Source organism: Halictus rubicundus, chromosome 8 (assembly GCF_050948215.1).
Source record: "Halictus rubicundus isolate RS-2024b chromosome 8, iyHalRubi1_principal, whole genome shotgun sequence".
NCBI lineage: Eukaryota > Metazoa > Arthropoda > Insecta > Hymenoptera > Halictidae > Halictus > Halictus rubicundus.
This window is the reverse complement of record NC_135156.1, coordinates 5,893,942-5,921,655: the sequence shown is the minus strand read 5'-3', so window position 1 is coordinate 5,921,655 and position 27,714 is coordinate 5,893,942. Positions and strand designations below refer to the sequence as shown.

The 27,714-nt window shown below is 45.1% G+C and overlaps 1 protein-coding gene and 1 pseudogene across 6 annotated transcripts in view; one reads left to right on the top strand and one right to left on the bottom strand.

Moving 5' to 3' along the window:
- LOC143356528 (thioredoxin pseudogene) overlaps window positions 1-27,714 on the bottom strand; it is a 129,714-nt pseudogene that overhangs the window by 21,684 nt on the left and 80,316 nt on the right. The window lies entirely within an intron of this gene.
- The window catches only part of Dcx-emap (Doublecortin-domain-containing echinoderm-microtubule-associated protein), a 32,439-nt gene continuing 9,062 nt past the window's right edge, over window positions 4,338-27,714 (top strand). Inside the window, exons 1-4 of one of the 5 annotated variants that reach the window (XM_076792259.1) lie at window positions 4,338-4,702; window positions 7,150-7,375; window positions 8,085-8,607; window positions 9,550-9,727. In XM_076792259.1, the coding sequence (XP_076648374.1) occupies window positions 7,240-7,375; window positions 8,085-8,607; window positions 9,550-9,727 (837 nt within the window). In that variant the 5' untranslated portion in view covers window positions 4,338-4,702; window positions 7,150-7,239. Of the gene's footprint in view, window positions 4,703-4,896; window positions 5,627-7,149; window positions 7,376-8,084; window positions 8,608-9,549; window positions 9,728-26,387; window positions 26,573-26,971; window positions 27,550-27,714 lie in introns of those variants that run through there. The other 4 variants (XM_076792257.1, XM_076792258.1, XM_076792260.1 and 1 more) reach the window with 4 other exon arrangements.

The window sequence follows — 27,714 nt, the reverse complement described above, 5'->3', positions numbered from 1 at the left end:
CTCCCAGCGAAATGCATTCGGCATTACTGCTTCCACGGTTTGTCGCGGTGACGTGCAAGGTCTTGGATATCTGTTGATAAAGCGGCCGCTCTGCTCCGATCCTGGCCGATAAACCAGCTCTTATGGATCGTTGTAATATTCAGTGATAACCGAGCAATGATAATTATGGCCCTGCAGACTCGTGCTTATGTTGTTAATGGGGTTAGTGGTAGCGAATCAATCTTGGCCGAGCGCGACTTGTTCTTCCTGTAACATTGGCATTAGCATAAGTATGATAAAGCAAAATATAATTCTGAAACTACGAGTGCGGTGATTTGATAAGGACAAATCACAGGCCCCCGCGGAACCTGTGTGTAAAGCGAGGGTACTTTACGTTGCGAGCGGTAATACACTGGGTCTCGTAGTTCATTCGTTTTTATATTTCACTTACGTTTTCGCCCAGCTTCTTAATAAATAAATGGCTGAAGGCAGCTCGAGTCGTGGCTGAAGATTGATCAGCAAAGGGGTGAAATTATAGAGCCTAGATAAACTGGTTTCTCCAGCAGCGGTGAAAAACATATTAAAAATATATCTTCACTCGATGCTGGAAAAAATTGAAAAATAAACAGTTGCTTAATTCCTCGACTTAATCATACCAAATGTACCAGTGCTTTAAAGCGGTCCTTTTAAAGCGTCATCGAAAACTGTTTCGAAATTATCCAAGCCATTTCTCGTCCAAGGAACTCGAGGAAAAGGCCTTTCAACATCGGACGGTGGGATCGACGAGAGAAATATAATTATGAAAGGCCATAATTCAGGAGCGGAGCTTACTCTCGCGCGAGTGGTCGGGGCTGGCCGGCCAGCGGGCGTCGATTAAAACTCAGAAATTCGTGGCACGTGGCTTCGTGACATTCGCAGGGGGTGGAGGGGCGGAGGGGGGGGTGGCGGGGTCGGATATCGTCGTAGGTTTTTATCTTCATCGGGCACGACGGTGTAAGAAGGCTTTCTCGAGCTGTAAAAGAAAAAGAGCGTTCAGAAACAGGCTTTCGGGCAACGGCCCCTTCCAGCTTTATTGCAAAGTCGATAGCGGGCGGTCGGTGTGTTTGCCACCCCCGTCTTTTCACCTGGGGAAGGAAATGTCCACGGTATCACGTGGAGAGTCTGTCAGAAATGACCGGCACACGTTGCCGTGCGTGTGCGTTCGCCGCCCAATGGGAAACGGCTCGCTTGGCTTCTTATTCCTTGACCGCTCGCCATCCCTTGACTCGCCGCACCGTATCGGTTATGCGACTTCCGTGACAAGGAACTCGTTGACCTCCTTGGTCACTTCGCGCCGGTTCACGTGGCGATTTCAAGCGTGGCGCAAGGTTCGCTCGCTCGTCCATTCGATTTTTTCCTATTCGAGCATCGCTGTTTTCACGCTGTTTTCCCCCATCAACCTCGATCCTTCAAAATTTTTATTTCTTCCGCTGCGGTCGTAAAAGCTGTACGAATAACTCTCACGCGGCACCATTCTCTAGACTCTCTCAAGTACAACGGCGCACTCTTTTATCGGATCTGTGAATATTCAAACGCGTTTAAATCGTGTTCAAAGAGAGCCCCAGACGCCTTCGACGCGCCAATTTTCTGTTTCATAGAAAAATAGACCCACAGAAGGGCACAGTAAAACAGTTCTATTTTTAATCATCGATAATTGTCCGTTGTCCATCAGTAGACTGCGGATTTGTATGCAAAATAAAAAAGAAAACTAATGTCTATGTAACCCCCTGTATCTGGCAATTCAAGCAGAATTATTTTATTTCGCATCAAAGTCCGCAGTCTACTGATCAGCATGGACAATGGACAATTATCGATCATTAAAAATAGGAGTTGGAAGTGATAAAACAGCATTTTCTGACATTCTACATATTTTTACTGTTTAGCATGTGATCTAGCAATTTTTGCCATAAATGCATAAAATCCAGAGTCTACTTATTCTTTGAGGGAAATCGTGGAACACAGGTTTCTGCAATCCGAGGAGTCTTTCTAAAGTCACAGAAATTCGAAGAACGCCTTGGTGATCGTGCGCCACCTTTTGTTGAGTTTTCATTGCCGCTGGTCATCTTTAAAATATTTTCTTGGCACGGCGAATAGTCGATACTTCGGTAGGGTTTGCGTGTTCACCGTGGCAGCTGGCTGACCAGATTCGTTCCTCGACCACTTAAGTAATCGAGCGGCCGAGCGGCTCGTATATCACGGTAAGCGTGAATCAGCAGGATTCGGTGAACGCTGAATCCGAACTTTCCCTTCGGATTGTTGGAATCCTTGTCGATTCGTGGTTTCAAAACCTTGTGTAATCTCTTCCGCAATCTATCCTCCAGAGCCGATAAGAGAAAGCGGCGAAACGCTGCTGCAAATATGGCAGAGCGTATTAATTTCATATGTCGATTTCGTGATCCTATTCGAATTATCAAAATTAATTGACCATTTACAGTTACCATATCCACTTTAAACGAAATCCATAATTATTGAGAAATCAGCTTTTAACTTCGCTACGCCCACGTTTCCACGAAGAAGGCTCGAATTTCGAAGGCTGCCAGAGGAGCGCTGAAAAGAAACAACGTAATCAAAAGTGTGGTAAATATTCATGTCCCATCATTTTTATTGGCGAATTCGAGATCGCTGCGGCGAAGGGAAACCCCCGGAATGTTGCTGTGGCGAAGCCGCGGCATTTTGCGTGCAGAAGATTGCTATTTCCCCGAAGCGTTTCGTATTTAAACATTTCGAGCGTACAAGCGTGGCGCATTTGCATAGCCCGGCGAAGTCTGTTCATAAATTTAAACGACGCCGGTCAATTATAATCTCGTTTGAAACGTTTGAGCCGCGTTACGCCCGTACATTCGATATTTCCTCGTAATAAGAACGTGGACGTGGAATAACGTTCATTAATCCGTCATAATCAACCCAGGGGAACAAGTGTGATTGGTCGGTCGCACCGAGCGAAGCTGTTCGAGGGTGTAATTCGACCGAAACTGGAGCAATACGATCCGCAATTATGAGAATAATTTGTCGAAAACCGAGGCTACGCTCCCTTCACGCAATTCGTGTTCCACTTCTTTGCGCTCTATGCTTCTTTGCTCCTTGTTTTTTTTTTCCTTCAACAATACACGCCCTCGCAGTTTGAATTTCTTCGAGCAAGAAACCTCTTATCGGAGAGCAGCTAGGATGATTAGCTGCATGAAGCCTGAGAATTGCAGGACGCACGATATGAATACAAGATACAAACCCGGCGGGCGCGAAGGTCGAATAAAACGGCCGGCGTTCCACCATTCTCTGCATTATAGAAAAAATTTGCAATTGAAACGATCGCCGGGAAACGAGAAGTGGCACATTACACCGTTTCCGTGGCTGCCATAAATTTTCCGCTCGGTTTTCCCGCCGCGAACTCACTCCTGATCGACTGCAGGCCGGGCCGCTGCAGTTTGTATACATAAGCAAAATGAAATGCCTCAAGTATCGGGAGTAGAGTACATAATCCTCCGCTTTATCGCCGAGACAATCATCTGTACAATGAAAAATGACTGGGGGCGTTATTGTAGGGCACGTTTATGTGGAAATCAGCTTCCAGATGTCGTCCGCACCAGGAATTAAAAGCGCAAATAATTGCAGCGCGCGATCAAGCTCCTACAGAACTTTTCCAACGTTTCTAAAACTTATTACGACCCAAGGGGGATCGACCGATAATTAAAACTGCTTTACGATCCTACAATTGTATCATTATTATCATAATACACGTTTTCATTGTAGAAAAACATTTTTCGTTTGAATTCATTGTTCATTGTATTGTTCTTCTTCAAAATTCTGAAGCAATACGAAATCCAAGTAAGAACAATTTATCTCTCAGCTATACTACACAGCTTGGCGAGGTTACGTATGGGAATACAATTTACAATGTTTTAACAAGTTTTGGAATAAAAGAAACGAAAACACGTCGGAGGGTTAATGCAACTTTGCGAATAGTCGAGCGATTGGTGTGTTGCGGCGGGGTTGAAACGCGAAGGTTGATAAGAGGATGGCGAGTTAGAGACACATCGTCTGGATCGAAAGATGCGGCTGGCGATTCGGAGGACGAGGCTTGCGCGCAGGGTGCCCGGCAGGTGCAACAAGTTCGGTGCTCGTTTCGCCGGCGTCGGTTCACTGACACGGGCGTCGATGCCGGCAAACGTCGTCCGGCAGGAGAACGAACAGGGACGTCGACGTCCACGACGTCTCCGACGACGACGACGACGACGACGGCCACGACGACGACAACGACGGCGGCGCCGGGGTAGCATGGTTCGTTGCTGTCTCCCTCCGAGCGACACACTCGACGTCGGGACGCCATCGTCGAAGGACGCATGAATATGTATACCGGCCGGTGTTATCTCGCATCCGAGTGAACCCTCGGTGTCACTGGACGATCCAGCCCCGCGTTCGCGCGTCGATTTCCTCGTTCTGTGCTCGTCCGACTCGTTTACACGATTATGTGCGTCCTGGGGAACGATTTTCCATAAACCGGAGGAACGTGACGAGTGTCAGGACTTCCACAAGAGCATGTCCAGGAAATCTGTGACTTCAAGGACTCCTTGAACTTCCTTGCCATGGATCCATTCGCGAACAGTGATTCGGATGTTAACGAGTTCGGTTTTTAGAATAGATTGTCGCCGATTGGAACAGGAGCTTCAGCCGTGCATGGTTCCTCAAGGTGTGTCGGCGAACTTCCGGTTGAACTTCCTTGCCGTCCATGGATCCGTTTGTGAACAGTGATTTCTACAAGCATTGACGAATTTATTGTCTACGTTGAATTTGAGGGAGTCTTAAAATAGATTTTAATTGATCGGGACAAGATCTCGAAGGCTACCTACATGGTTCCCGCAGGTATACTGGTGTCCTTCCGGTTGCACTTCCTTGCAATCTTGCGATGGATCAATTTGTGAAGACATTTATAAACTGAACATTTTCACGAAGGAGTTCGTTCCTTAGAATCATTTTCCTAGTCCCAATCAGAGTTCAGGAGCGTACATGGTTCCGCAGGCTAGTGTTCTTGACCTTACCGTTAGTTCTAACCCTGAAACCGAGCGTCGACTTTCTAGAAAATTGTGAAATGGTTTCATCGAGTGGACACATTTTTTGAGAATATTTTTTCCGTGCGGACCTGTGACTCGGTGCAGAACCGGAAGTAAACTCACCAAGGCAAAGGGCAGTCGGAGACGGGTTCGGATTTTGGATTTTCGAGGCAAGATGAAGAGTGACGATCGATCGATCTGCAGTGAACTGCGGCTGTAAAATAAAAGTGCATCGTAAGCGTGGGACCTCCGATCGATCGGGAATCCCCGGCAATCACGCGACACGTGGACGTTCCGCCGGCGTGCCGGAGTGCAGTTTTTTTTTCTCGTTGCGACCGGGTTGCATAAAATTGGTTCGCGTTAAAAACGGTGGAACCTTGAATCTTCCCGAGAGGAAAAATCCTGGAACGATCCATCAAAATTTTGACGGGCGATTTTACGGGGACGAACACGGCCTCGAAGGGAGCTGGCTTCAGTCTACCATCGAGGTATGCTCGGGCAACACCTCCCACGCGATAACATTGATCGGCAATTACTTACATTTAATTAATCCGACGTAACATGTAAGTCTATATTATTTTACAATTTACACCGGTGCCGGAAAGTTTGGTATTGTTTCGCGAAGATACGCTTGTTAACGGTTTACGGAGCACTAAAGCTGACTATTTTACACTACTTCATAAGAATGTGTTTATCCAAATTTTTATCCGTTTTTATTGTAACATATACCCAAAGAAATTGAATAATTCTTCACGGCTGCATCTTTAGAATCTTGAGAATCGCGAATTGAAAATATTAGTACCCGTAAAACTAGCGTTAAGTCAACAAACTTGATAATCTACTGCTTAAACAGTTATTCTTAATTTGTAGAAGGTAACAATTAAAAGTTTAATATGACACGAAAAGTTTGAGTGATATAAAAACCTGCTGAATATTTTATCAGAGTTCCGAACTTTTGACACCGGCACTGTACGCGAAGAAACTTTTGCCATTTTAATTTGTTATAGTCGCAGGTTATATGTCTATGCATCTCGGTGTGCAACGGTAACTTTTCTCGTTTGCCATTTCAATTAACAAGATTTCCATCGGCTCCCCGGTGTTTCTTGATTCTCGCGTTCGTTAAGCTACATTGTTCATTGATTTGTGGATTGTAGAAGTAGCAGCGAGACTTAATCGATACACTTCTTTGCGGACTTATCTACAGAACCGTCATGTACACTGCATCAAAAATATTTTTTCTTCCGTCGAAGAAATATTATATTTTTGTACTTCAATCCTGGAAGGAACGACGGTTTTTTAAAAAACATCTCATTTTTAATGCAGCAGCATAAATTCTACACATACATATGAGTTTTTCAAATAAATCAGCCGTGCAAAACAAAAAAGATAGAAAAAATGATAAGTGACGTACACACCTTTTTAAAAATCTTTTTATAATTTAAATTGACATTGTTCAAAGAGATTAGCGTAAATGAACATTGTAGAATGTATTATTACAGGTTTAGTGCAAACTTTGAATAACGTTACTATCCTAACATTTTTCGTATAGGTAAGACAGCTTATTGATTTGGCAGCAGAGAACAGCTTATGCTAGTGCATACATTACAAAACACAAGAGGAATTATATTAAAGTGGTTACAAGTATCATTTTCCATTTCTTCTAAAATTATGGAAAAAGATTCTTATCACTTCCAGAACAATCTGTTATAACCTATCGTTGAGAATTCGGAAGTTTGTCAAAGTTTCTGATTGGTCCGAAATATTAGCGGCGGTCCTCTAAAATTATGGAAAAAGATTCTTATCACTTTCAGAACAATCTGTTGTAACCTATCGCTGAGAATTTGGAAGTCGGCAAAGTTTCTGATTGGTCCGAAATATTCGGGGCGGTCCTCTAAAAAGTTAAAGATTCACTTCTGTAGAGCCGTGCGGGCGAGTTAATTAATGAATGTGAAAAGAAAATTATAACGCATAATGCTCGAAAGATTCAAAGAACTACGTCGTACGTCCGGCGTCGCGAAAAGAAGGATAATTCGGCGACTTGAACGCTGGATAGACGCTAATCTCCGGCGGATTCGGTTCGTTCCAGGACCGCCTCCTTGATCCTGGTACACGGAGATCCTGCTGAGACCAGGAGGGCCAAGGGGCGAGCAGGGCGGAAGGTGGCGGCCTTGCGCCGATGATCGCCGCTGAAAATCAGCCGAGTTTGCGTGCCGGCTCCAGGCTGGGGCAGTACGAGGAGGTAGCGGGCGACGGAAGCGTGGGTGGCGGCAGCGAGGGTGGTGGAGGCCCTGCAACCACTACCTCGAAGCCAGGTGAGAGAGAGAGAGAGAGACAGAGCCCAGCTAATTACCTGGCGAGATTGCGATCATCCTCGCTGAGAACCACACACGAAAAACCAGATCTCCCGACTGGATACCCCTGCTAACGGGCTGGTCGCCCCCGGTCGCTTAATAACTGCGCCCCTGATCCCATTTATGAGAACGATGATTAAATATTATTTATCTTGCCGCGATTCTTGAGCAGATCGACCAACCCGATTAGCCTTAAGGCTAGATCACGGGGGGTAGTTTAGACGATAATCGCAGAAACGATGGCTCCAACCGGGCTTCATCGTTGGCTACCGGGGAAGCTTGTTTCGAGAGTCGCTGGAGCCATTAAGCCACGTTCCCACCTGCGCAACTACCTACTTGGTAATCGGGATCATTAGCAACAAAAATAGCAAACGTTTCAGTTCCCCGTGATCATTAATGTGCTCTTTGCTCTGGGAGCGCCGTGAGCTTGCCCTGTGGGACGCGAGCATCTCTAGTACTCATCTATGCTCAGTTTAGGGGACGCGATTGGCAACCCCAGAGCTCTGGCATGGGGTTTAATGCGTTCACGACGGGGCCGTAATTTTGGCCGTTGTATTTGTACCACCGATGGTGCGTCCCGTCGTGAACGTGTTAAAGGTTGCTGGTGAGAAACCGTGGCTTTCTGGCAGAGAGTTGAGGTTCTCCGCGAGATGATGGCGTGAAACCGCAGGTGTGATGACCAAAGAGGAGCAGGAGGCGCCACGAAACGAAAGCTCCCCGAAAGAAACGGTCGGCGTAGCGGCAACAGTAACTACACCTAGCGGCGTCGCGACGGCGACGTCGGGCAACGTGACCACGACGACGAGCACCGTGACGCCGACGACGATGCCTGGCGGAGGCGCTCGCAGCGACGACGACCAGGAGGAGGAGGAGGCTGAGGAGGCCGAGGAGGAGGAGATCGAGGAGGAGGAGGACGACGAGGATGGGGTTGAAGTCGAGGGTGGGGCGGCGCATGAGGCGGTCGGCGGCGGTCTTCTGTCGAGCGAAGGTGGGGGTGGAGGCGGCATGGCCGGCTTCTGGAGGCAGAGCAGACCCTCCAGTCCCCGCATGCCGCCTCCGGAGCAGCCGGAGCACAGGCCTAAGAGCCGACACGAGCCGGCGCCCGCGAGATACAACAACCTCGGCTACTGGAGGGCCAGGCGAGTCACCTTCTACAAGAATGGCGACCCGTATTTCCCCGGCATCGAGTTCAGGTGAGCCCGATAATCCCGAGACAACACTCTCACCGTGAGCCCCTAACTCTCGCTGATTCACGCTCTCATCGAGCCCTGCTCTACACACCGGACGCTACACCCTAGTACCACCTTATTAGGGTGCAGGTGGCGTGTCCACGGTCCGTGGCCTTGATTTCGGACTATGAATGAGATACTCCCTGCGACACGAAAGACACTGGCTCGACACTACACCGAGGACACTCGCCGATGCACTGTTTAGCACATCCGACAAGAGATCCTCGCCGGGGAGAGTTCTCCTCTCCTTACGGCCACACTGCGCACCTTTGCTCTCTTGTTGTGCAATCCAATGGGCTCTGCCAGCCACTTTGACAGACCACCTTTCCTGGCTTGTGGATGCACTATTTACCTTCTCGGACATGATGTTCACGCACCCTCTCTTTGCAGCCGTCTGAAATGATAGTTGACACTGTTGTTGCATGATCGTAAAGATTCTGCAAGCTACTGTGAGAGACTGACAAACCTTTTTTCACCTGACGATGCACTGTTGGACACTTCTTCAATGCTGCAAGGCGTCCTCCTTATTGTCATCTTGTGTATCCTTCACAGTCAACTGAAACGATAGTTGACACTGTTATTGTACGATCATAAGAATTCTCCAAGACATTCCGAGAGACTGACAAACCTTTCCTGACCTATCCGTGCACTGTTCATCACTTCAGACGAAATCTTCGCTATATTAGTAGGTTTCCTCGTTACTGTCATCTTGTGTACCCTTCACATACATATGAAACAGCTGATATTGTTATCGAATGTGCATGCTACTCGGACAGATTAAGAGACGTTCTCTCGATAAGTGCACTTACTCTGTCCCGATCGAGTACACTCGCTCAAAAGTGATTAAGCAGGCACTCGTACGCTTTCGATATGAAACGAAAGACTCAAAGGGTTAATGAATTGCAGGTTCAAGCCGGGAAGGGACATCGGTTCCCTGGAGGCCCTCCTGGACAGGCTGTCTCTCCGAATGGATCTGCCCAGAGGTGCGCGACACATCTTCTCCATGGACGGCGACAGGAAGCTCACGCTCGACGAGCTCGAGGACGGCGCTTCTTACGTCGTGTCCAGCTACAAAACGTTCAAGGTGAGTCGTTCGTGCTACGACCAGCTTTAATCGTCAACGGAGACAAGGATCGACCTCTCCGAAGAGACAGAATAAAAACGGGAAGATGCCAGGAACGATTCCCTCACGTGGAAAACTGGAACGGGGAGCCCGTTAATCGGTGCCGGAGGAAAACTATAGGATCTCGACGGCATTATGCACCGGCCGCAGGCAAAATTGGCTGGGGGGAAAAAAGCGGTCCCGTTAATCGCAGTAGCTCCGGCGAAAGTGGGTCGTTCGAATCTGGTACATTGCACGAAGAAGAAATAAGGGTGTAGATCGGATCTCGGGCAACGATCGCTGGCCGAACGAGAGAGGGAACCGATCTCGTTCGGAGGCCGATAATTCAGCCTGTGCACGGACTTTTCGCGGCAATAAAGTAAACAGCCCCCTCGCCTCTCCGGCTCTGCCCGTAATGTTCGGTATAATTAAACCGTAGGAGGGGGGCACTGCTCGGATGCTTAATATTCATGAGCGTGTGAGGTACGAAGAAACGTATAAACCCGCGGCTCTCACAAACGCGTGCGGACATTGCCGGGACACGCATACTCTGTCACGTTCGCCGCTCGGTTTAAGAGGGTCGCGATACGATTTATAAGAAAGTTGCGTATATTGCCGTCAACAATCTTTGTGTATCTGGCCCAGATCAGAACTCTAACCGGGACGCACGCAACGGCCGTCCGATTGGCTACCTAAAAATGCAGGCAGGCAGCCGGAAGGCTCTCGATCCTTCTTTACCGTCTGTAGACTCGCGAGGGACTGTGGGGTGGGAGGCTCCATTACTCTTCGGAGAAGACGCAGCAGCCCCTGAAACAATAGTTATTCTTTGATCGATCTTGTAGGGCATCCAAGATTCAGATCGCGGAGTCCGATTGGCGATAGGTGTAGCTCTTCGAGGCTTGGCCGCGAGAATCGGTCCAATTAACGCTCGACCCTTTTAGCCGGGTTCCGACATCGAGGTGGTTCATTATTTTTATGAATCCTCCGACAGGCAGGATCGGTTTCAGCCGGGGTTACGTCACCGGTCGTTAAGGATGGCCCACGCCCAGCCTGATTTCCAGGTTTTAAGGTGTGACGGCCCGTTATACTTGCGCAACTGTTCGTCGTCCTACGTTTCGATACGTGACTACTTCGTTAGGAGAAAATATGTAGGTCTTGTGATAGCTTGTAACCGCAGCGCTAAAAGATGGGAAAAAAGCAATGGGAGATATACACATTAATTTAAAGCATGTTAGAAAGCTGAAAGAAAAGGATTCAGTCCAATACCAAATCGAACAGCTACTTTCAATGTTATTTCAAGCATCGTGTACTGTATACAACAACTTTGAGATCGCATATGTTTGAAAAAATTGTACGAAAGTATATGATTTAATGAAAACTCATGATTTAATCATTCCCGAATGATTTGCGGTACGTAAATCTGTAAAATAAATAAAACATTTGTTTCACTTTTGGCCAGGATTTCGGCGCAACTTGCCACGGTGTGTTGCCTGTGTGTACGATCGTCGTTATTTCGATCGTGGTTGCGGGTCTCTCGTGCCGGGTCAACCCTTAATCCGGCAAAGTGGCCGAAGCTTATGCACGATCCTATCGTTCTAGGGACTTTGCATGCCGATCGTTGGATTAGGGACCGCGGGAATCGGCGCTTATGGATCCCGGGCCTATATTCGCGACGAGAATACTCGCGGAACGCCTTGACCCATATACCCCCGGGGCACTCTAATCGATATCGACGAGACCAGGCGGTTCATGCACGTGCAACACCTCGCCCGGTAATTAAAAAGAAATATGCCCGCCATAAAGCTCCCTAATTTGCCGGGGACGTTCGTCGAAGTTGCGCGATCAAACTTCCAACGAGCAGCCTCTAACGAACCGCTTCTGAACGGTTAATTACTGTGTTTTAAGCTGTGCCTGATTGCCGCGCTTTCGCCTGGGTCGCGCGCGATCATGCGACTTTTCCACCCTTGAGAACCTCCTATGCATCTTCGAGATGGCAATTATTTGCGTTGATGGAATTGTTTAAGTAATTGTAGCAGTAATATTATTTGATGCTTCTTCGATTTTGTATTTTACCTGCTCATGTCTGCTATAAACGCATAAAATTCTCGGTCTACTGATTACCGTGTTGAATAGAAGCAGGACAATAGATTATCACTGATTGTTAAGTCGATAAAATTGTTCCCTCTTTTTTAATTAAAATTCACCCCTGATTTTTCGAAGACAGGTGGTCGAAGGCGCATATGGTTTCGAATGAAAATTATTCATGGGCCACAGTGGATTGGGTAAATGGGTTAAGGGTGTATAAAGGGTTAAGTAATTCCGGCATTGTTTACCAAAGCCACGTGGCACTGGGGATCGGGGTCTCGTGTAAGGTGAATCCTGCGTCGAAATGGTGGGGATCGGAGCGTTTCACTTGGCGGAGAAGAGGGTGCAAGTATTGCTGCAGGGAAAGAGGGGGTGAGCAAGGGGTTGGCCGCGATTGCGCGCAGCTTACCTCCTTTTCCAACCCCCTGCTTTCGATCCTACCCCTTGGAGCCTCTCGCATTACGCCACCCTATTCCTTGACGCCTCATAATCGTCCGCGTTTATTGCTCATCTGTATATTCTCGCACTCTCGAGCGTTCATCCCCCGTGATCCTGACAATCAACCCCATTAACCCACTTTCGGAATGATTGTCGATACATCAACAACATTTGGCTTACACATTTAATTCCAGAAATTCCAAACAGATCATTCGACTATTTAAATAAAAGAAGATTGGTAAACATCTTTCTTTTTTCGCAGTGTGTGATATGCGATCTCGTTTTCTGGGAAAAATGATTTGAATATTTTAAAAATCCTCGACCTCCAAGGGGTTACCCTTTGCCCTATGATACTGAGTCAGACTCGCGATAAAGATTTTGAACTATACCCAGCAAATATGTATATTATTCATATCGAAGTGGCACGTGCTGCCTCATAAAAATTACAAATTGAACGTATTTAGATTCTCTATGAAATAAAGTGTGTAAAGCCGGTCACTTGACTGGTGGTCTCCGGTTTAGCGTTGAAATAAAATGCTAAATAAGCTATGAACGAAGTTATAGAGTTTTAATAATCGGCAATATAAAGAGGATCATAGCGCAAACGGCTGGGAGGTTCTCGCGTTTCTTCTTCAACGACCTGGATTTCTTTATGCTGTCATTAAAAAACTTATCGCATCAACGTAACCGAATTAATAAGCGCGGTAAACTGGGTTGGAGGGTTAATTTGCACTTTCCATGTTTCCTGTCCCGCGTTTCTGCGTTGCATTTGCAACTGGGAATGATTCGGCTGGAATCAACTGTGCTGTTGTGTGCAACTATTCGCTTGCTGCGGTAAATTGAGCCCTTCGATAACATCGCTGTTTCGTTTATCCAGTACTTTTTCAGTGGTTTGACATTTCTCGACCTTGCCGATTCTCGTTTCAAATTAATTTTTAAAAACGCACGAAGAATTGTGTCACCCATATATGACAGGCAGTCGACGTGTCAATTCTTCGATATCGTTTCGTTCTTTCTGAATTTATTGAGTGGTGGTTCTTCCGATTGGATGTGTCCACCGATTTTCTATGTCGCCGAGCGTCTCCTAGAGGGCATGAATCACGGAGTAGCTCAGGGGTGGTGGTTAACTTCCGTTAAGGAGACCGATGCAGGGCTCTCAGCCCGTAGGGCGGCGAGCAAGGGAGAGACCGTATCTCATTGACCGTTGGTCAGCCCCGCAAGGGATCAATAAACACCGAGTCCTCCGCACGGACGATTCACAAACCGCGTTTCTACTACTGCCTTTCGGGCCATGACGAAATCACCGTGGGACCGTCGTCATTCCTCCCTTACACCCCCTCCCTAAACTGCTACTAAGTTTAAATAATTTCAAAAATATAGCAGTGACCGGGGCAAGTTGGTACACTTTTCAGTTTTTCTGCAATTTTTGTTTGCAGCGCATCAGAAACTCAAGACTAAATCTGTTTAATAGACAGTCGTGCTCTCTCAGCACAGGAAGGTAGCAGTTCCGATGTTCAAATTGCTTTTCGGTACACGCCGTTGGGGACCATGCAGTTCCGAAATGGGACATCGCGTGTTAAGCTCGGTTCTTAGCTCGAGATCGGTGTAGAGTTCTCCCGGAGTTATCTGCAACAAAACAGGGCAATTGGCGACCGTGGTACGAAGCCAGGAAGGGATTAACTTAACCATTAATTTCCTCCCGACGAGCATTGCGAGTCAATCGCTCGGTTTTTCTCGATCGGTGCCGGAAGCTCGAAATTTCTGCCGGCACGGAACGCGTCGCGTCGGAAGAGAACCTGACCGCGGCAGCATGGTTCAAAATCGATAGCGCCCATCGAAGATACTCGATGAACGTCGTCGCCGGCGTGTATTACGTACGCCTGTGTCCAGGGGTTTGCAGTAGTAATAAACTGTTACTTCCGACCGCAGCAGTAACACCGTTTGCGAGAGACGGCCAGAACATAATTGATTGCGTCAACTCGCAGCCGCCTCTGATCGGTGCTATATCTTCCACCGGTTTCTCGTCACTTCCGCTCCTCCGCAACATTCATTTTTCACCGCATTATCGCCCCCACCGACGTCGACGACAATGCGGGCGATAATATTCAATTATTGCTGAACAGGTCGACGATTGGCCCAGAAATTTCGCACGGACCACCCTTAGCTCGCTAATCGTGTTTTTTTTTCTCTGATCGGTATCTTCAGACACTGGCCTCGTGAAATCTGAAAGTTGCAGTTAACAATTATTTTTATGCGATCCATATCTCCGAGCGATAGATTTATGAAATGCGAAAGGTACAGGCGAATTTAACATTAATTTTCAGCTATTTATGTCGGTTAACTTTTTGTGCACGTTTCGTGAAAAGTTGGGTTGCAGTCGGTGGCTTTCGGTTAAAAATGAGTGATTAAAGAAGAAAAAATTGGAAAGGGGCTTGATAAATGTTCTAAATATTGGTTCATACGCGCTGATTTCAGGGAAAGTGATAAATTGACTTCATTTGCTCGCTAACGGAAACATTACTTATTTAATTTCGTCAAGTGATGGTAATCAGCCGTTGAACACGGCCGCCATATTGGATCTTTCGAATTGAATGGAACATCCCTCTTTCGTTGAATAACATAAAGCGTATTGTATTATTTTACGTACTTTTAATTAATCTTATTGTGAGGTAATGATGAACAGTGTATTTTTAAATTACTTGGTGGATTAAAATCAATCTATAACGGCGTAAAAGTTGAATTATCCAAAGACTTCGATGTTGGCTAGTCTCGTGACAGTGACATAGTGCGACGACGCATCAGGCATTGATGTCTCCGAGTGTGATTGCTGTTCCACATTCCTTTTGCCATCGTCATCCCAAATACAATTCATTTCAAATGATTTTAACACTTATAACATCTTTACCAATTCAATAAGGAAGATAATAATCTTTCTAGATTTGTAGAACAGCGAGTATTACCTTTTCCGGTGACCAGGAATTTTCTCGAACAATCCAAGCGACCTTTATTTCATTCACTGTCAGTCCCTACATTCTTTTTATCAAGATCGTAATACGGCGCAATCGAAGTCCCATGCGTGAGTCACGGGAGCCTCAAAGGAACAGTAAATTGCTGCAGAACGTGTAACTTCAATCTCGCAAAGTTTCCCTTATCCGCCTTATCGCTACAGCCCTCGGCGAACCGTTCTCATTTCACAGTTCCACTTCACAAAAATTGTAACGAGTTTCTTCTATGATTTCCACCCTGTTTAACTCTCAAGTGGATTTCCGGAAGACTGGAAGGGAAGAAGGAAATTTGATGTTTTTGTTCGTACGTTAGATTATAATCGCCGTTAGATAGAGTGTTAAAGAAACATCGATTTTTTTGGGAATGGAATTGAATAGTTGGATAGAAACGCGGCGTCGATTATTAATTACGAGGTAATCCATCATCGGAACGAGCGTGCGAAGGATCGTTTAGAGCCGAAAGTGGGAAAAAGTCTTTCCCCGTGTTCTTTCTCGCACGACCGTGTTCCCGGTGACTAATTACTCGGAAGCGGTATATGGGAGGGGTCGCGGGAAGGCTTAGCTAATAAATTGCTATCCATCGTGCGTCTTATACATGAATAATCGGCGTGATTGTTTCTTTCTAATCGGCCTGGCACATTTCGAAGCCGGGACGCTCCGTCACGCACGCGTTCTACATGGCCGTTCTTCATTTTCATATCGCGACCACCACGCTCGCAACGATAACGAGTCCTCCTTTCAGCTCTGAGGTGTGTACTCGCGACCCGACCGACCCGACCGACCCGTAGGAGGTCATTCGTTTGCTCCCGCGGCACGTAAATTCATAAAGGATAACGCGCGCCGGACCGTTCTCGAAAGAAAATAACTGTTGACCGGGCTGAAATTCGTGTCGGCCACCTCCACCGCCGCGGCCGATCCGTCACGAACCGACGAGACAGAGCAGGCCACCTAACTGGCCTACATGCGTCACGAGATCCCATTAAAACAAAAATTAAGCCTGTCCGACTGAAAATAACCCCTCCGTTTCGTGTCATTCTGCGGAAACGCGAACACCTCGTTCAGACTTTCCCTTCTTTCCATCCTCTTTCCTCTTCTTAATAATCCCTCGCTGGGCCAGCCTTCTTTATTGAACAGATTATTCAGCCCTTTGCGGGCCGAGCATCTTTCCGTGTCATCGGCAACCCTATCTTTTCACCAAAGGCTGTTGGAAATCGGTATTCTTGGTCTGAAGCTCCCTGTGAATTTATTTGCTTTTATCCCCTCCATTCGTTTCATTATGCGTACAAATTGATTCGTGGTACTGACAATCAACCAGTAATATCTTCACTTTACATCTTGAAATCTATTATCCACCGAATTGAAGATTCGGTAATTATTGCGGATCTTTATGCAAAATAAAAATTTGTTTCATCGATTGTAAGAAATAGGAGCCAAATACGAATTTCTTTCATCCTTTAAAACATCAACATCTTTAAATTTTTGTAATCTCTTCATTCTCTGAAATTGTACCAACGCATTTTGTTCATAAATATATCAAATTCGCAATCTACTTATAGCAGTACCTTGTGGAGAATGAACGTTTCCAAAACAACGTGAATAAAATGCATAGTTAACTATTGCTCACTAGATGCAGCCAAGCGTGTTCCCAACGGTTTAAAAGTGTCAGGCCAGATCATGCGTTGAAGAAACGCCTGAAAACAAACGAACGGCAAAATTAGTAAACGTCACTGGATAATGTGTTTTCTTGCACACCACGTTACGAAAACATCCACGGATAGACTTCAATTAAATCCTTAGACCGCGGACTTTATGAAGTCGTAGCGTGCAGCATCGTCCGAAAACGATTAAGAAATTTCATGACGTTTTTGCGTTATTGCAATTCCCGTGGCACTCTTAACACAGTCCGCGAATTCTCGTTTGATACCAGTAAACTAGTTAATTTGCATAAACATCCGCAGTCCGCTAATTGGAATGTCACGCATTTCGTGCTTATTCTCGTGCGACGCGCTGTTCGAAGGTACATATAGCACCTTCAGAGGAACTTATAGGGGAAGTCAACAATTTTTCCGAGTCGACATCTCTTTCCTGAAATCTTCCAAATTGCGAAGCAAAAATCCGGAGATCCTCCGCCGAACATTATACAGTGATAAGTAGACTGCGGATCTTGATGCATTTATAACAGAAACGAGTAGGTGCAAACGAAACAGAAAAAACATTGGAAGATTTTAGCAGTATCGATAAACTGTTTGGCTTGATTTGGCTCCTATCTTTCGGAATTAGCGTAGAACATTTTTATTTTGCATAAAATTGTAACTAGACTTTTGTTTAGACGTTGATACTTTCAATGTGAATTGTAGCGACACGGCCAGCGAGTTTTTCGACACATAATTCGTTAAAAAGAGGTACGATTATGGGAGCGGTATTTATGCTCGGAGAGTGGCACCCACCGTATCTCGCAGGTTGGCCCAAATTTCAGCGTGTTCTTATCGGTTTTCGGGCCGACGAAAACACGTTCGCATGGCCTGCCGACCGGTCACAGATTAATTGCAGACTCGGGCCGGGCCGGCGAAAAATATTTGCACCGATAAACGGTCCCCGCGGGCTCGTAAATCTCTACGATACCCGACGTCGACGAGTTGTTTCCTGATCAGGTGGCAGGGGGTGAAAGAGACGAACAGGCCGCATGCCTGAAGGCAGTCGACGTTAATTGACATTATTACGTCGATCTTGCCCGGCGATACACTACGAATTATCGAATAATTGCGCACGGCCACCGATCTAATTTCCCTCGGCCACCGCTGAAAACTTTCCCCGACGCCGGGGGTGGCCACTTGCATGCCCCCGACATTCTAAACTGTTACATTTTTATCGCCAGCCGCCACGCCGCCGGTTAAATTTACCCACACTATCTTCCGGTTGAAATCTGTACGGCACGGGAACGCATTCGTCGCGGAGATACAGCGGCGCACAAGCGATTTGATACAGTATTTAAATATGGTTAACGAGGCGGCCGCGTGCGCTCACATTTTCAACCATTGTACCAGGCCTTCGTGATTGCTAGACTGCGGATTTTATGCATTCACGATATAAATGGATTGGCCGAATACGAAACCGTAAACACATTAGAAGAATTTAACAATGTTGTCACATTATTTTCGCCCTTTGCAATTATTAACCCTCCGTGTCCGAAAGTATCTGAATATTATTGCGAGTCACACTGTACATTGAAACACAATTTTATTGAACCTCTGTTTCAATAAAATAATGCATTTTTCTGCATTTACCTGCAGTCTACTTATTAGCAATATATTGAAAATCCTATACAACAGTAAGATACTCGTCTTTTAACATTTGATCTAACATTTATCTTCCAACATTGACGTCAAGCGAATGATTGAGAGGGTGTTTTGAAAAAATTCTTCCTCCTGTTCGAGAGAGTTAAGTACATTTTCCTTTTTCAAGAGGCACACGAGCCAGTGAGATTCGTGCGCTACGCTGGGGGTAGTTCAGCGTTGTTGACGACGATGAATATGTATGCCGGTGATTCGAAAGTAGCGAATTCCGAGGGCGGTCGATCGTTTCTCGAAAAAGAACCGGTCCGGATCGGGCCGGGACTGTTCGGGTGCGTATAGGAACGCGGTTAGATGACGTGTAGGCCGATCGACGATATGTAAATCACTGCGGCATCCCGTCTGTGTGGCACTCGTTGCCTTTTATCCCTCCGCGGCACGCTTGTCGCAGAGAACGTTCGCAGGACGACCACCCTTGCGTCACACTCGGTTCTCGGTTCTAGGCTCGCGGGCGGCACGCTCGGCCGTCACGCACCCCCTGTAATATATGTCAATTACGATTTCAACCCTTGCATGCATAAGCAGCCCTGCCACGGCTGCCTCAGACCACTCCGAAATGAAATATAATCCGCTCGAAGTCGCCAGTCGTCCGACCGGCCATCTTTGCGGGAACCAACCTTTCGACGGGGGTGCGAGCTTTTTATTCCAACCCTCCATCAACCTTCCAACCACTGTCCAACCGACGATCATAAATCAACACTATTTAACGAGGCGGGAATGTTCAGAGATTTCCTGAGGGAGTGCGAAACATTGTAAATTAGCATTTTTTGTTTAAGAGGATTAAGATACGCGTTAATTCTCCTTCTCATTCCATTCTGTTATGGTATGAAGAATGTTGTTCCAACCACCTCACATTCTGTAGCTGCACAATCAGTATAAAAATTAATTCTTCTTATCAATGAAATGGAAAGAATTGATAATGAAAGACAATCTACGCTTTTATAATTTTCTTGATTTAAAAGAGTCATTGCTTCTTTAATGCACAGCATTACATAAGAAACATTCTACACGTTCATTTTAAATCAAAGAAGAATAATCATTGTTCCTAATCGAACAGTGGACACGTTAACCCTAGACAATGAATCTTTTGTGAAAATGATGATTGGAAGACTTGAATGTTGATCCACCAAATGCTTCAATGAATAAATTAAATACCAAATATAATTTTTACATTTCACTTACTCTGTTTCTTTAGAACGTAAAGTATTGTTGTTGCTACATGAAAAGCATTCAATTAGATTAGTGTTTCTAATTGCTGTTGTTATTAATTCTTTATTGTTATAGCACAGTTATGTGGGGTTAAATAATTTCTAAGACTATTCTACCAGATGTAGATCAAATTGACAAGACAAATGAATTAATAAGAAATGAGAGAAGAGAAAGGAAGAAGTTCTGAACAAAGGGAAACGCAATGTTTCCCCAGTACAACAACTTTCGTCGCGAGTGTTAGAGCAATTTTTGTATTAACGCCTCGACCCAGCACGAAACTAATATTAAGCTTGATCAGGCGATCGTCGCGCGGGATCGAGCACACGTGAACGTCTAAGGTAGATCGCGCGATAGCAGAATGGAAAAAAAATGTTTCGTGTTAATCGGCCCGGCCAAATTAAACCAGCAACGATCTGGGTGGGAACAGCTTATCAGTGCACACGGGGCCTTATCACCGGCCAATTATCGTGGCGCGCGCGTGCACCGAATGGCGTGTAGAAATTCTACCCCCCCCCCCCATGTGTGCTTCCGTTTTAATTTTTTTTATTTAGAAATTCAACTAAGTTTCTCCGCGACTCGCCTTTCGTCGCCTTCAGACGTATTCTGATATTTGTTCAACTTCTAAGGCGCGAAACAGAATAATTGCAATTTTGATTTATTTCTGTTCGGCATTGAAACGATTGATGATCGCGACGACATTAAACCGTCGCCAAGAATGACAATCCGTGGTCAATGACCGTTCAGGCAAAGGTTGAGGGTTGAAGTACAACGACGCGACCTTTCGTCGGTTTCTTATCATCGAGGTAAATGGTCAACAAGGATATTCACCCTGACTTCGTCAAATGGAGCTTCCATTCATTGAAGAGAATCCTGATCTTTGTTGACTTCCACTCGTAGCGATGAAGAAGACTGTTGTCTTCAATGGTTGGGAGATCTGAGAACTCCAGATTCCTGGAACGAAAAATCGATATTAGCAGGCTATCTATGCTTTTATAATTTTTTATTTAAAAGCGCTATTGTTTGTATGTCTGAGGGGATGAAAGCATAGTAATGTGATTCGCTATCTACAATGACTCATAAAAGACATCATGCAATTTTTTAGAGCAAATAACAGCAGAAGGCACCCTATGCATTTCATTTAATAAATTAATTTGCAAGGACCATTATTTTTAATTGTTTTGAGGTTTGAGGGGATGAAAGCATAGCAATATGGTATTTACTAACTGCTCACTACGTATTTACTTCGTCTGCCACGGCGTCACGAAGAAATGGCGGCGATTGAAGGTCGCCATTGATCCTCGATGCACAACTGGCTCAGTACAGGTAGCCTAACTAAAACAATTCTCAATTGCAATTCATGAATATCGTTTTTAATTTTGTACGAGATTTTTCTATTCGTGAACTCCGAAAGCATTAAATAATTTTTTAAAAAATATTGTCGCGTACCAAGGGGTGAAACGAACAATTTTCTTCGAATAAAAATTGTTTTGGTGAATAATAGTAGAGCAGTGATGAGATTATTAAGAGTAGAATCAACGCAAGGGGTTCACGACCGCGTAAATGCGTGAAAAGGTTAAGGGTTGTAGTACCCATGGTGAACCCAGGTCCGCGGAGGGTGCACCCACGCGTACTTTCGTTGCACCCTCCATTCGATCGGCGTTGCATACCATCGGCCGGAAGATTGTTGCACCGTGACCTTGGCCTTGCGCCGAGGACATGCATCGGGCCGCGCGTACTCGCGACTGCGGATCGTAATTTACGAGGCTGTCTTCCTAAATTACGGTGCGAACGTTCTGGACTCGGTGAATGGAGTCCTGCGGCTTCCTTCGTCCTTTTTCTACGCCCTTTTTCAACCACCGACCACCTTTCTGCATTAACATCCTGCAAATAGAAAGAGGATGCAATTAAAACACTGAATTATATATTATTTGGATGGGAAACAACTGTCCCCTCTGTTAAATATTGAACTTATTTTTTCTCCTAAATTTTGCAATGATAGTCCCGATAACGTTAATTTATTTAAATCCAGATTATTTCTGTTGAATGTATGTTAAATGCTCAGCTTATTTTTCCTCTGTAAAAGAATAACGCTCCTAACAATATATTAAAGCTGCATCATAAATCAATATTATGATAACACAGCTCTCTGATTCAACCGTTCAGGGTTGACTCAATTTTTCCTCTTAAATTTACAATCATGCTCGCAATATATTAAATCAGCGTGATAATAAAACAGCACCCTGATTCATCCGTTAAGGGCTGACACAATTTTTCCTTCTGAATTTGTAGCCACTTCATAAAATTGATAAAGCCTGCACCCTTAATCTGTCCAGCACAGGCTCAATAATAATAATTTAAAAAATTAATGGACAGTTATTTTTTAACGAAAATCTCACGCAAACGCGAGTGAGGCGTGTCAGACGATTTCGCAATAACTGCTCGTTCCCGCTAATTATTGGCCGAGCTATTTATGCTCGCCGAGTGTTTAGCACGATTTAAAAAGAGCGCTATCTGATTATCACAATATACGTTCGACTTAATTATTGTTAGGAGCACGTATCTAAGCATGATCTATGAGGTTTGTAGAACACTACCGGGTTTAGTGAACAGCGGCACGCAATAGTCGTGAACACCGCCGAACCTTCACTGTCGTCCGGTATCAACCCCCATAATTATGACAAAAATGATCGATTAGATAGCGAGCGACGGTTGTGCTTAGGAATTACAAAAAACTTGACGATCCTTCGTGGCCGAGATCCGTGATAATTTTTATAACTGTTGTAGACCATTGTTCAGTGGTAATGATCGCTTTTAGCCAAACTTAAGTTGGAGGGGTCGTAGAAAACTCTCAGCGGTCTCAGAACTTGAAATTTAGATACCAAAGACGATAAAAGAGCAATAATAGTCGACATAATTAAAGAAAATAATAATAATAACGTATACAATGTAAATAAAAAGACTTTGACTGGATATTGAATAGTGTTTAGATGAAATAAAAATGTATTCGACCACCGGGTTACCTTGGGTGCCATTCCATCGATGACTCAAAGGAAAATACTTGGTCGGTGCTTTTGTGGAACGCAACGGGGCGAAAGTCCTTCCAGATAGTTGCAATAAAGAGGCCGGTAGCCTTGGACGGAATTCACGAGGCTCGTTAAGGGGCCAGCACGTGATTTTCACCGGCGACGCTGGAATTTATGCGGTATTTGTTATTCCGACGGAGACAATTTGCAAACCGAAGGGATGGAGCTGCGATCGTTAACGCTTATCAATGCGATGCACGCGCGGAGGAACAACCGTGCAGCACCCGAACAAATAAAAATTCATATTACGTTTCATTCCGTGCTCCAAAAATCAATTGAGCTGGTAAATTGTTTAAAGTTTCAGGCAGTGGTCGAAACAGTTATCTTTCATTACAAATAATTGTTTACGAAAGAACTTGTAAGTTTTGTTACAGAAAATGTTGCAAGATAGTTGGTCTATGTCCCAAGCAGAACCTATTAAACAGTGCCATAACTCTTTCAGTCCCTGAAAGATTTCTGGTTTTAGGGGCTCGATAACATTCCCATTACATTGTTCTCTCGTGTAGTTCTTCCTGTTCCGTATTAGATTCGTTAGTTTAAGGGGAAACGTATTTTTTAGCAGTGGCAAGATGTGCTGTTTACAGAACTCGTGCCTCGAGTCCATTAGCAGTTGCATGGCCGCAGGGATTATGTTGTCATGAGTACTTATTAGGTCTCGCTGGGCCCTTCGTTGTCCACTGTGTTTATTTTTGGAGGAGCCTCCGTCAGGGTCTGCGGTCTCCTCGGCTAACAACAAGAAAGGAAGTCATTAGCTGGTGTAGATAACATGTAGCAAGACACTTTATAGAATTCCGGGGTCAGGGGAAGAGTTATGGCACTTTTCAATGCGTTCTATTTAAAACGTGGACCTTGTTAAAAAATGTCCTTGAATTATACAGCTTATTAAATGTAAAAATAAAAATCTTTACTTCACAGGGTCAAATATTTCGTCCATATAAAGCAGGGCAAGATGTTCATTGTTACGAAATGCTATTATTTTGATTGCTTTTTTGTGATTGTTAAACTAGTGGAAATTGTTATTGGAAGCGATCGAGGTTCAATAGACAGGTCGAAGGATAAATTAGCGTGGTTTCGGTGGAAAGAAAACAAAAGCGACCTCAACAAGGGTTAAGCTTACGTCACAGAAAGGATAGGCTGCCGGAAGGGTTGCTCGGGTGTGTGAGGGGGTGGTCCGACCTTCACCCTGTGTTAATCTATGCTTCCATTATCATACCAATCCCATCAAAGCTGGCATAGCTTTGCGACTGCACGACGATGAATCCGGTTATTGGTCGGCCGAACCATTTTTCAATGAGTATACTCGGACTGCACCCTTCATTTTCTGTAAACCGAACACGGTTTGTTATTTCATTTCTGTAGCCTGATGAAATATTCTCCACTACTTATACATTTTTTAACGAAATTTGTAAACACTTGACGTTACATTCCTGCGAACCCTCAACTGGGTACGTGCCAAGTTTTGCCGTATCTAACGGTATTACACAAATTTGCATCATTCGAAGAAAAATAAATGTTTCAGTTCAGCTTGTAAATTCCGTGAAATTTCAATGCCTTTTTATTTTTCTATCAATGAGAGGAAAATGAATGTTTAACACTAAACCTACCACGCGCGGTGAAACGACCGTTTTTGAAATTTCGTTTAGAATTTCTTGTATACAACGTTACTGTATCGCCATGTAACTTATTGACCTTTCCTATAATATTCATACAACCCATTTTTCAATATTCATTTTTTATTCAACTTTCTTTATTGTTTACTTTCCGAAAAAATTTCATAGCATGTCATTTGACCGCTCATGGTAGGATTAATTATACATGAAATGTCGGTAGGTTTACTGTTAAATTCGGTCTGTAACAAATCCAGAGAAGTTTCGACTTCTTATTTTTCTACCTTAATTTTTCGATCAGTAAGAGGAAAATGAATGTTTAAATTCAGCCTGTAACAAATTCCGAGGGGTCTTATTTTACTGCTTGCAAAGGCGAAAGCACAAAATCACAGTTAAGGATGAAATTGGCCGCACTTACCGATAGTAAATGTTAAATTGCACTCCGCCCACGCGAAGAACAACTCGCGAGCGGCACTTTTGCTTCGGAAAAATTACACGCCTCGGGTTGAATGAAAAATTGTTAACGCTTGATAAATTGCGAAAGGTCCGCGTAACCAACGATGACAAGGTCATCGAATCCCCGGTGCACTGCTTCGAGAACGTGCGTGTCTCGAATTCATAAGTCGTTTTATTAGACTATTAGCTTCGCCAACCTTTTTTTCCACCCTACCATCGAAGCACTTTGAATATCGACTCTATTTAACCAATCAGGGTAATTGCTCCAATACGACGCCACTTTCCGGGAACGATTGGAACTTTGGCAGGAGTATTAGGGGCGTGGGCGTTCCTTGATTCCAAGCAACGCTTCCATGTCCTTAGCCAACCCCCATTACCGGGTGTCTGTCAGCGTACCAGTTATGCGAGCGTCCAGCTGTCTATCATAATTTACAGCTTGCAAGATATAAAAATATTCTCCAAACGAATTTTCTGAGGCTTAAAAGCCACCCCTGGCACCGCCCTGAAAATGGGGACGAGACTCGTTAGCAAAATACCTTGTTAAGCCGTTGACGTTGATGGATATATTAGATCGAAAATCATTTCTTTAAGGAACTATGTTCATATATTTGCAATAATTTGTTGCCGTTTAAGAGGCAGATTAATTATGATGAGCAGACCGGATTTTATGCATTTATGATAAAAATTCCATTATATACAAATCGCCTTTCACAGCGCATGTTCGAACAAACAAATCAATAAAATTAAAATGACTACCAGGTTCACGAAATATGAAAAAACCACCACTATGGTAAATCTTGCGTCACAGACACAGAGCTGACAGTGAACGCTCAATCAGACGTCGCCTAAATTTAGCAGACCAAAAAGGGATCGCCCAGGATTAGAACCACCCCAAAAATTATCAGGAACAGCTTAGCAACCCCTTCGTCTAGAAATAGCCGGGAGTCGGCCCTAGAAGTTCGAAAATACCTCAGCAACCCTGTCATTCGGTCTATATTTGCGTAGAGAAATATGCGCGGGGAAGGGAGCAAGGGTGCGATTAGGCGAAGGAAATCTCAGCCGTAAGGTCATCGGGAAAAAAGGGTGAGGGCGTATAGGTAACGATAAGTCGGTCATGAAACGGTGTTTACGACACGCAAGAGATAAAAAAGGTTTTGCGAGCCGGTTGCCAGCCGAAGGGGGACGAAAATTGGACCTGGTTTTCAAATTTCGGCCTCCTCCCCCGGGGGCTGGCGATCCTGGCGGTTAGGCCAGGGCTCGGTATCGAAGGGGTGGGTGTTTGTCCTTGAGACACGATGGCTCTCTACGCGAAAGCGGCGCGGGGCTGGAGGGTAGGGGATGTTGCAGCCCGGGGGCTGGTTCTCGCGCCGAATGGCGCACCCCGCCTCCAGTTGTCCATCGAACACAGCCGGGGGTGCACCTAGTGGCCACACAACCCTCTCCAGACAATCGTATCCCTTCGACCGCCACGTTTTTCCATCGACTCCTCCGCAGTGCATGGCTAAGCGCCAGCGTTCCTCTACTTTTCGCAATTTTTCTACCACGCGCCATCGTCGTTCGCCGAATCGCTCCGACGTCTTCCAACGGCCTAAAGGTGCGAATACACTGGCAAGTAACTTGTGACATTTTTCGCGAGAGCCAATCTCGTGACACGTGCGAACACCGTGAATGCCTCTGACATAGCGACCAGCAAGTTGAACTCGCTAAGGACAGTTGCCCTCGGAGAGCGAAACAATATATTTATAATTAGCCTGCGGATTTTATGCCTTTATAATAAAAATAACTAGCTCAAATTTTAAATAGAAAAAGCATTTAATATAATTATTAAGAAATAAGTGTCTATGTAGCTTCTATGTCTCGCAGTTAATGCAGAGAATTTTTATTTCGCACAAAAATCTGCAGTCTATAATATTTGCAAACAAGTATGCACGTGTCTGCAGGTTGTTCTCGCAATAAAATGTCGCGAATTACTTGCTAGTGTACTCGGATTTAGAGTGCGGATTTTATGCATTTATGACGAAAACGCGTAGTTGAAATCAATTTAAGAGTACCGATATGTTAATATCGGGAGTGTTGAGATTGCTAAGGGAAGAAACGAACCTTTACTTGGTTCCGGTACCTTGTAATTGACATAGAAAATTTTGATTTTGCATAAAGATCCGCAGTCGTGATTCGCACCTTGAAACAAACGGATTCATCGATCAGTGGGCCGCGTTGAGTTCGGAAGTCAATCGGTGATCGATGTCAACGAGTGATCCTCTCGAGTGACACAGTGGACAGGAAAATGTGAACCGTCTGTGAACCGTATCGGCCTCTGTGGAACCGTTCTTATTGGAGTGAATATCGTTCGACGGGGGGCTACAGTGATTCGGGTCCACCATTGAGTCGGCAAGTTCCTCGTCCCGCTCGGACCTGGAGCCGGACTTTGTCGCCGGCTGCGAGAAGGCGGACTCCTTTACCGATTCCGAGCTAGAATCCTGCGGCCCCGAGTCCTGGGAGGGCTGCGACAGCTTCGTCGTGTTGATGAGCGATTCCTTCGAAGTCATTTCGCTGCCGGCCGATATGTTGCAGGTCCCTCGTGTGCCCCTTCGATCATGCACCCCTCAGAATAATGGAAACACCACCTGAAAATTGAAATTATTATTCTCTAAAACTTTAGTGAACTTTGCTCGAGTCTTGGATCATTTCTCTATCACAATTCAGTCTGCATTCAATGCTAGAAGCGCTCCTATATTA